Source organism: Brassica oleracea, chromosome C3 (genome assembly GCF_000695525.1).
Source record: "Brassica oleracea var. oleracea cultivar TO1000 chromosome C3, BOL, whole genome shotgun sequence".
NCBI classification, from domain to species: domain Eukaryota; kingdom Viridiplantae; phylum Streptophyta; class Magnoliopsida; order Brassicales; family Brassicaceae; genus Brassica; species Brassica oleracea.
Genome location: NC_027750.1, coordinates 24,339,658 through 24,350,012, shown reverse-complemented (window position 1 = coordinate 24,350,012; position 10,355 = coordinate 24,339,658). Strand labels below are relative to the sequence as shown.

At 36.9% G+C, this 10,355-nt stretch overlaps 3 protein-coding genes across 4 annotated transcripts; 2 read left to right on the top strand and 1 right to left on the bottom strand.

Moving 5' to 3' along the window:
- The first annotated feature begins 381 nt into the window (after positions 1 to 381).
- Positions 382 to 1,256, top strand: LOC106333021 (probable thionin-2.4). Of its 2 annotated transcripts, none has more exons than XM_013771506.1 (3): positions 382 to 635; positions 748 to 825; positions 955 to 1,256. In XM_013771506.1, exons 1-3 carry the CDS (start codon positions 392 to 394, stop codon positions 1,047 to 1,049), a joined length of 417 nt encoding a protein of 138 aa, XP_013626960.1. In that variant the 5' UTR covers positions 382 to 391; the 3' UTR covers positions 1,050 to 1,256. The 2 variants fall into 2 exon arrangements, with proteins under 2 accessions (XP_013626960.1, XP_013626959.1); XM_013771505.1 differs by having other exon boundaries at positions 949 to 1,256.
- A 311-nt stretch (positions 1,257 to 1,567) lies between these two features.
- LOC106329381 (RING-H2 finger protein ATL66-like) lies at positions 1,568 to 3,102 on the bottom strand. The gene is made up of 2 exons (XM_013768025.1): positions 1,914 to 3,102; positions 1,568 to 1,827 (listed from the first exon to the last, which is right to left on the bottom strand). Exon 1 carries the CDS (start codon positions 2,958 to 2,960, stop codon positions 2,484 to 2,486), a length of 477 nt encoding a protein of 158 aa, XP_013623479.1. The 5' UTR covers positions 2,961 to 3,102; the 3' UTR covers positions 1,568 to 1,827; positions 1,914 to 2,483.
- Positions 3,103 to 7,059: 3,957 nt separating this feature from the next.
- LOC106327979 (sorting and assembly machinery component 50 homolog B-like) lies at positions 7,060 to 9,539 on the top strand. The gene is made up of 4 exons (XM_013766314.1): positions 7,060 to 7,570; positions 8,070 to 8,555; positions 8,630 to 9,112; positions 9,211 to 9,539. Exons 1-4 carry the CDS (start codon positions 7,103 to 7,105, stop codon positions 9,286 to 9,288), a joined length of 1,515 nt encoding a protein of 504 aa, XP_013621768.1. The 5' UTR covers positions 7,060 to 7,102; the 3' UTR covers positions 9,289 to 9,539.
- Positions 9,540 to 10,355: the final 816 nt, after the last annotated feature.

Sequence of the window (10,355 nt, the reverse complement as noted above, 5' to 3'; positions counted from 1 at the left end):
GTCGTCTTCCAGGAACCCCAAAGTTCCGTGTATTATCAGTGGATGCACAAATGTTTCAGGGAATAGCTGCCTTGGGAGATTTCCGTATGAATATTCTCGTAAACTCAAGCAAGTTATATTTGTCACAAGATGGATCAAGAACTCACTTTATTGCATGTTTTTATAGTATTTTTGACTTTAGGTAATAATGTCAATAATGAATACTAACACGGAGTCACCTACACATTGTGTAACTGGTACGAATTTATTTTTTTCAGGTTTTTTCCAAGTATCCACCAATCATGTGATAACCATGGGAGCATTAAGTAATTGAAGATTGTGTAGAAGAAGTACTATTTAAGTTAGTCTAGTAGTATGACTATTTCATCAAAATACAAGCTCATAACTGTAAATGTATTGTAAAAAAATGGAAGGCAAAAGTGTGATTTTAAGTTTGCTCATAATGAGTCTGGTGGTCATGGTGCAAATTAAAGTAGAAGCAAGAGTCTGCTGCCCATCCCAACAGAGTAGAAATGCCTATACAGCATGCCTAATTGTATTCTCCAGGTCAAGTTGTCTACGTGCTAGTGGATGCTTAGAAATTTCTGGAAATGTCTGCCCTTCAGGATATCCTAACGACATTCTCGAAAACTCTGGTAAAAGTGAACTCATTTTTATATGGTATATTATTTTGCAGTACCAAGATGGATCAAAGATTTTATTTTGAAGCAACTTCGCATGTAACTTTTGATCTTTTTTCATTTTAAGGTGATCATGCTAACGAATACTGCAAGTTGGGGTGTACATCCTCGGTGTGTGGTGCCATGACCAGTCTCCATAACTCGGGTAAAGCATTCCGCCTAAGCTCATTAGCTATTATTATTTTTTGTTTGAACAATAGACAAGTATAATAATAATAATAATAATAATAATAATAATAATGCATTTCAATTTAATTCCGGTGACTAGGTGCAGGTGAAATTGTGAATGAAGCGTTTGAACAGTGTGCTAATGCATGTGCTACTTTCTGCAACAAGGGCTCTGTTAAGCCTGCAGCTGAAACTGCCTAAAGAACCACCATATCTAAGAAAGTATCACATCTAAGTGTTGGTTGAAGTCTGTGTGTAAAATTGTTGTTATGAAAATGTGCTGAAAATGCTAGACTTTGGTGCTAGTATTTTAAGAAGTTGTTTCTGGTTTGTGTATGCGTTTAGAAGGTTATCGACCTATATTGTATATGCCTTCTACTTGCTATCATCTAAATAAAGATTATATGTGTGGTCTTTTTTACCATATTTATTATTGAAACCATTTACAACATGATTAGGATAGGAATTTACGGAATCAGAACAACACATAAGCTTAAGTCACATCTACGATATTTAAGCAAGTCTAGATGCATCGCCATTACATCAATACAAGCTTAACTTTGATTTACTCTACACATAGTGCGGTCAAACAAGTAATCAATTAAAAGATGGAAGATAATAGTAACATTTGCAACATCTGAAAAAAGTAATCACCGATTCATCTTAAAGGTCCCTCAGCCGAACCTAACTTGAGAGCATCCCAATTAGCATTAAGAATATAGTTTAACGTCACCATACTATAATCAGAAAAACATGTGAATAAACATAACTGTTATTAGAAAAACATAACTGTTACTAGAAAAACATAACGTTCTATTAATTTGGTCCAAACGAAACATTCAAACCGAAACTCAAAACAGAGTTTGGTTAAAGTTAAAACGAAGAAACACAGAAGATGGTTTGTTCGAAAACACTACTTAGATCGCTGTCTCATCTTTCGTCTCTTCCTCTTTAATCTCCTCATACGCTTCTTCTTCCACTGATACAATCCAAACAAACATCTTCAACTTTCCGATTATTACCAATGTAGAGAATCTATTAAAATAACTAATATCCATTACTCACCTTAGCCCTCATGCTGAATCCACAGAAGACAAACCCTTCACTTCTCCTGCTATATGCAGCTCTCAGCAAAGATGCGGCCGAGAAGTCGAAAAGATTTTGTTCATTTCGCTCTTATTGCTTCTTTATACGACAGCAAAACCCTACAGAGTAGACTCGTTTTCTATTTTGTTTATTGGGCCCAATCGATGCCAACGTAAGGCCCATTAAATCCCATATTTTAAAGGCCCAAGTTTCCCAAGCCTCTTGGTTATTAGTTATTAGTTATTACTATTCTATCAACAAAAGTGACTTTTATTTTGTCAACTGCATCATTCAGTTTAAGAATATCTACACTGTACTATTGTCATAAAAGTACAGCAAGATCTTCACTATAAAATAATAAATATCTTATTTTTTGTTATAAAAATAATAAATATCTGCAGAGGGAAGTGAAAAAAACATCATAATCATTGACTAAGACATTCACATAATTTTTTTTTTTTTCAAATAATCTGTAACCATTTAATTCCCACCCATTCCTGTCTGTATAACAAATATCTTTACTCACCATCACTTTCGGTCTCACTGTCTCTACAACGACGCCAACGAGTCGACTCGTATCGAGACTCGGCAGAGGGGACAACTCGACTCGGTCATAAGCCACCGATCCACGCATTCGCAGTGGTAACAGTGGCGACAGAGAGGAAGCACCTTCATCTTCTCTCCTTCTTCGAGACCACCGAGGCATATGCAACACTCCTCCATCTCCTCATCCGCAGATTCTCTCCGGCATAGCACCACCGGCAAACTTCGAATCTCCGCCGGGTCAAGACCTCCACCAACGTACGACGTGAACGGAGGAGACAGGGGGTTGAGGTTGGTGGGATCGCGAACGAGGCAGCTCCTGTGGATGTAGAGAGTGAGCACGGCGATGAAGAGGACAACGGAGAATAGAGCCATGACGGAGAAGACTGTCCGGCCGTGAATCTGGACGTTCCGGTCGTCGTACTGGTTCTCCTGCCAGTACAAAAGCATTGAGTCTCTTGGAGGCGGTGATGATGACGTCATTTCTCGGCTTGCGATTGGGTGTTTTTTTTTTGGGTCGTAGCTCGTAAACGCAGTGTACAATATATATATACACACACTTTGTTGCTGCTAATCACGTGAATGATATACACTGATAAAAAAGAAGAAGATATACATTGGTTATAATTTTAATACTCTTTAATAAAATAAGAAGAGCGAATATTAATTAGAGTTAATTAAGAGCTTCCACGAGTAGTACAAGTGTCAAGTTTGGTCTTTGGAGGAAAGTGGATTTTACCATTGTTTTCATTTTCTTCCGGTGCTTTTGAGAACTACGTTAGTTAAAGATCTCAGTAGGCGCCATGCACGTTTATCTTTTCTCAACCATATAAAAGATATAATAGTATAATTAAATTAAATTAAATCCAGTGGAGGAGCCAGACAAAAGTTTCACTAGGGCAAACTAAGATTTGAACTTCAATTCATAGGGGCATTCGAAGAAATTTTACTTAAAACCATATAATTTTTGAAAATCAATGAAAATACAAAAAAAAAAAACAGTATTAATTTCATAGGGGGTAGCTGCCCCCTTTCCAACCTCTCTCCCTCCGCCACTGGTTAAATCACTAAACATGACTGAAAACATAGTGGCTAGCTTTTATTAGAATACTAAAAGTCTAAAAAGATAGTCGAATTAATTTACAACATCTCATCTATTGAAAACAAGAATAAAACTCGTTTGTATTAACTAAGATTAAACGAAAAAGGCTAGTCATGCATGCAAAGTTGCAAACGCCATGTTTACGTATGTTAACAATTGCCAGAGAACCGTATTCCAATCCCAAAGAGCGTCAAATTAAAGTTCTTCAAAAATTAAGAGGAGTCAAGCAGACCTTAATTTTCTCTTAAGTCTGGAATCAGTACTAACACACATGATGACATGACGTAAACCATTCTTTCAAACAAAAATTGAATAAGAGGCACAACAAAATTAACCAATTCCTTATATGCCAAAGCATCATTCTAAGGCCTTGATTGGTACAGCTGATGATAAAGCAGTAGCATTATGCTGTATAAGCTGTATGCTGCATAATCTGTATGCTTTCATTAAAGTTTTTAATAAACTGATTGGTAGAGCAGAAGCATATACAATTTTAAAATTACCACAAAAATTAATATATAATATATTTATTTTGAAATAATATATATTAAATTATAATATATAATAATAATATATTTGTTATTAAAAATAATAAATCTTATTTAATTATATAAATTAAATTTTAAATGTGAATTATTATTATCTTAAAAAATTTAAAATTTATTTAAAAATATAAAATTTATTCAAAACAAATAAATTATATATAAATTATCATTATTTATTTATTAGTAGAGCAGTAAATGATTCATATATAATATTATCATAAAAATTAATATATGATATATAATTTACTTATTTCTAAATAATATAGATGTTTTTGTTTTATAATATGTAATGTATAAATATATATTATGTTATGTTTTGTTATTAAAACTAATGAATGATATGTGTAATTATTTAAACTATATTATATTTTAAGTGTGAAATATTGTTCTTTTAAAAAATTTAAAAATATTTAATTGCAACTCTTTTTTTTAAAAAAAAGAAAATTTTGTTTTTTTATTATAAACATAATTTTTTATAATATTAAATAAAAATAAATTAATTATATATAGTTTTTAAATTTTTTTATATATTCCAAATGCAAATGCTCACCAAAAGCTCCAGATGAGAGCATTGAGCAAATAGTATTTGGAGAGCATTAGCATCTTGTAAATGCTTTTCTAAATGCTTCTCTGATAAATGTTGATTGGATAATGACGAGCATAATGCTTATGCTAATACTCTACCGATCAAGCCCTTAACATGGAAGCATTGATAAATAAATTAAAGAGCTTATCATTTCCCTTAGCTAGTTTATTCGGATTGGAGTAAACACAACTCTTGGAACTTGATAAAATTTTATAATAACCATAATTAAACTCTCTCCATTACAACGACTGCAAACTAAATCTATTTACAAGTATCAAACGCACATCACTATCATAGCTGCAAATCGTGCATTTAGTTATATACATGTTCAACGGTGAAGATACTTTTGTCCTCTTAATTTTCTTAGTTAGGAAAAGCCGGACGCTTCAATTCACAAAACCCTGCTACTTGGCAAAGAGAAACTCATGCCTTTCTACAAGTCGTAGGAAGATTTCGGCCAAAAGTTTAGTACTTGTAGGAAAAGTAGTGATTAGGCATGGAGTGGCATATTAATTGGATGAGACAGCAAAAGGACATATACTATAGACAAAACACGGCACGAAACGAATACTATAGTCCAAGACCTAACACGTTTGGGATGATCTCTCTTATACCTTACCTAACTATTAGCCTACTCCCCTCTTTCCTTAACTATATCCCACCATTTTATTTTATTTTTCACTTCCAAACTCTCCTACTCTAGTTAATTTGTTACCAGAGTAACGTATACGATGCACATAACAGCCCCTTCAATTTATGGTAGATTAAGCAATTACTGTTTGTGATCCGGATAATCCATACATATATATGGTGTGCATACGAATGATTCATAGATTTTTTTTTTGTGTCACGGACACAACTTATATTATAAAAAGCTCAGTGAGCAACAACGTTTACAACTGAAGTAGAAGATTCCGAAACCAACGGTAGAACTAAGCTAAACAACATTACAAAATAACTAAAGATAAAACTATCTTGGGGAGAGTCATACTCAACAAAATGAAGAAACCCCAATGAAAACTTTACTTTTGTTCCATGGTGATTGTTCTCCCAAATGATAGTCGAAAACGACGTTGATACACCTGGTTGAGATATTGACTGGCAAGAGCTTTCTGTGAGAAGCTCTAGAACCGTACGCAACATCAAGAGTACAAAGTCCTAGTTGACTTGATTTGGCACTGAAACGAACACGATCAGCTCTACAACCTAAAAAATTTACCGAAGAGACTGTGAATCTCAAAAGCATCGGCGAGCATAGAGGTTGGTGATGGGGAAACGGTTGAGGCTAACAGTATCTCTGATTCCATAGATGAATTTGTCGCTGAAAAGTGCACTATGGATGAAGGAGGTCGAGGCTGATGAGTGTAGGTGACGGTACCACCGGTGGACAACTAAAATTTAGGAATCAAAAGGAATGTTTCGTTCCACTGTCCTAGCTAGGCATGTTGGAACGTAAGAACATGTTGATGTATATGCAAATGGAGATTGAGAGATCCGAGCTTGAGAAACGTAGAGGTGTTTCAGGTAGCGAATATGATATAAGTTTTCATTTATATGCATGATTTTGAAGATTGAAACTTTGTCAATACATGATATAGTTGAGCTTTTTTTAAAAAATGTATAGTTGAGCTTGAATTGTACATTATTGTTGTGCAGGAAAGAAGTTTTAGGATTAGATTGTGGAGCAAGGAGAAATGGTCGGAGCTGAAAGCTCATCGAGATTGGAGATACTGTTATTATTCTTAATCCTTAGGTTTCATGTTAGAGCATGCAATGTTTCTGTTTCCTTCTCTTCTCTAGGGTTGTAGGGGTAACATTGGTAGGTAGCAATGTAATATCTGACATATCAAGATGTACTTTTGTGAAGTATTAATGTGTGATGGGTTGTGTGTATCAATGGCTGCAGTTCCAATGATCACTTACTTCTTCAATGGCATCGTCTCTTCAAGAGCTTGCAGGCGGCACAAGAGGAGCTTGATCATGGCTCAGACCCTCTCATCTCAAACTCCATTTTTCTAGATTTTTGATGCTAAATGTTGGCTCTCGTTTTTTCTTTCTTTCTGTGTTATCTCTGTGGCTCCTTCATATATTATTGGAACACAATGGGACAAGGCATAGGCCCTATTCATCGTTTGTGTTGGCTTGAGCTTTTTCTTGCTAGTTACATGATTGGCTCGTGGGTTTGAGTCCAAGCTCGTAGCCGTATTACTAATGTCATAATCAGTCTAGCTTTTTTCCTTTCTCTGTTCAACTAACCAAAGCTATATAATTATTTTGTTAATTATGTCCTTAACGACATCGTTTAGCAACCTTCTGAAACACTTAGAGGGCTCCGTAAGACTTAATTCTGGTCGTCGAACTCCCTCAGCAGCTTTTTCTTTCTCTGCATCCCATGGCGAACCCGACGGAAAATCTCGACCCGAATCCACCAACCCGAGAACCAGAAGATGAAGTAGAAGAAGATGAGGAGGAAGAAGAAGAAGGAGAAGGAGAAGAAGAAGACGATGACGCCGTCTCCAATCCCCAATCTCTCAAGACGGAATCGCTTTTCCGCCGGATGAGATCCGCACCCGTGCCGGTGCGCGTTCACGACGTGATCGTCAAAGGAAACACGAAGACCAAGGACCATATCATCGAGGCGGAAGTGGACGCCGTGAGAGAGGCCAGCACGCTGCAGGAGCTTCTCGAAGCCTCTAGGGTTGCCAATTCGAATCTCCGAGCGCTCGATGTCTTCGATTCCGTTAATGTCACGCTCGATTCCGGCCCTCCGGAGCTTCCTGGTACCACCAATGTGATCATCGAAGTTGTGGAAAGCAAAAGCCCTCTCACTGGTCAAGTCGGGGCTTACACTAGAGCTGAGGTATTAGCCCTAATCGCAACGATTCAATTGAGTTGGTTTTTGTTGTGTATTCACATCTAAAGAGTTGACCTTTGTGTCTTCTTGAAGCTGCCTGTTAATGTGGATTGCGCTTTTGTACTTGCTATGATTCATTTGAGTTGGTTTTATTGGGTGTTTACCTCTAAAGAGATGAACTTGTTGTCTTCTTGAAGCTGCTTGTTAGTGTGGATTGCTGCTCTTTTATACTTGTGTGAGATCTTTGTTTGATAAGTTTGTAGAGTTGGACATGACTGTGATGATGATGATATTTGTAGGCTAAATCATCAAGTGTTGGAGCATCTTTGAAGTATAAGAACCTTTCGCAACAATTCACTTGCTATGTTTCACTTGACTTGGGTTTTATTAGGTGTTCACCTCTAAAGAGTTGAACTTGTTGTCTTCTTGAAGCTGTCTTTTTAATGTGATTGCTCTTTTATACTTGTTTGCGATCTTGTACATGACTGTAATGATGTTCTTGTAGGCCAAGTCATCAAGCGTTGAAGCATCTTTGAAGTACAAGAACATTTTTGGGTATGGAGATATTTGGGACGGGTCTGTAATTTATGGATGTGACAACTCTGCTGAGGTTGGCATGGGGATGTATTTGCCGAGGTTCAAAGGACTTCCTACTCCTTTCAGTTCCCGTCTCTACCTTTCTACTCAAGACTGGCTCAAGTTTTCTTCTTACAAAGAACGATCTCTTGGACTCTCTCTCGGCCTTCTCTCAAGCAAGTACCACGAGCTTGTCTACACTGTTGGATGGCGTAACCTGATTGATCCGTCCCGGTCTGCCTCGAAATCTATAAGGAGGCAACTGGGACATAGTCTGCTTTCTGCGTTGAAGTATACGTTTAAATATGATCAGAGAGACTCGTACTTGAGGCCAACGAGTGGATACGCTTTCAGCTCTACTTCTCAGATTGGTGGGCTTGCTCCTGATAGCCGAAGCCTACGCTTTCTGAAGCAGGTTTGTCCCCTTGTAGTTAACTTAACTTAGACCTATGACACTTTTTTAGCATCCATTGTGGTTTGTTCTCTCAGGAGATTGATCTTCGGTGTGCTTTTCCTTTCGGGTTTTACAACGCTGCTCTGAACCTTGGTGTCTCTGGAGGCGTCACATTCCCATGGGGAAGCGGATACCAGAACCGCCCTTCCTCTGTGCCAGAGAGGTTCTTCTTGGGTGGCAATTCATCTCCTGTATGCTCTTTGGGTGGGCCATCTGCGCTGTGGGGATTCAAGACCAGAGGAGTTGGTCACAACGAGCCAAAGAGGAAAGGGGATGATGAAAGAGATTTCATTGGGGGAGATGCTGCTGTGACTGCATTTGCGGATCTCTCGTTTGATCTGCCAGTGAGATGGTTAAGAGAGAGAGGAGTCCACGGACATGTGTTTGCTTGTGCTGGGAATATGGCAAAGCTAACAGAGAATGAGTTTAGAAACGTAACTGCTCCAAAGTTGTTGGAGACGTTTAGAACTTCAGTTGGTACTGGAATCGTGTTACCAACTAGTCTTTTCCGTATGGAGGTTTGCCTCTCATCACTAATCTCTTTTCTATATATTATATATATAATGAAAGTGAGATGATCAACACCAAAACTAATCCATCTTTTGTTATGAGACAGATTAACTACTGCCATATATTGAAGAAGCAAGAACACGATAAAGCCAAATCTGGATTTTTCCTGACATTCTCGGCCTGAGGAATTTGAGTTGAAGAAGGTAGTCAATATGATTATGGTCTCTTTTTTTTTTTTTTTTTTTTTCTTAAGCTGTTCAGCAATGTCTGGCAAAATCTTTTGTTTCAGGGCTTTATCTTAATTTCATTTTTGAATCTATATTGTTTTGTAAGAGTTGATTATTTTTGTCATGTTTTGCATGGAGTTCTCTTTTTTGGGATTCAAGAGGAATAAAAAGAGGAAGAATATTTACTCGCCTGAAAAAACTTTGATGTTTGTTTTTGTTAAACAAGGTTACACATAGTTTAGTATCTCATATAGTATTTTACTATTTCAGAAGAAACAAATAATGAAAAAAAAACTACTATCAGAACTAAAGACTATTGGTATAATCAGGAATAGTCCAAAACAAACCTAAGCCTTTGGAAAACCTGAAAAAATAGCCGTGGACGTTACTCTAGGGCAATTAAATAAGACTAGAAATTGCATGTTATCGAAGAAGGGGACCAAAAATGTGTGGAAATTTACTGTTCAACACAAATATTTGATTCTCCGCAATCGACGTGAAGAACATTGGGTAGAAAAACTAGTTATAGTGTTAGTCAAGTTGATTAGATTTTTATTTGTGGAGTACATATGATTGTGTATATAAAGAGATGGGCATGGAACCATGTTACTATCAACACTTCCCTTTCTTCTTTTATTTTCCTCTTTATTATTCATGAAACAGAAAAATGAAAGCCTACTGGAATATAACGAAGAGTACCATTCCTGTTACTCTTTCGGTTATTTTCTTATTCATTAATAATCAAGAGAACGTGTTTGCGGCTCCTCCTAGGCCGCACTTGTGTCGTCCGGAACAAAGGGATGCGCTTGTCAAGTTGAAGAACGAGCTTGAGGTTTTTACCTCTCCCTTTGGTTATAACTGTTATGTCAAGGGGACTTTACCGAGGGAGAACGTACTCAGAAATTACCTCGGAAGTTCCGACGAAATGTTCCTCGGAATTTTCATTTGGAAATTCCGAGGAAATGAACCCTCGGCAAATTCCGAGGGTTCATTTCCTCGGAATTTGAACCCTCGGAAAATTCCG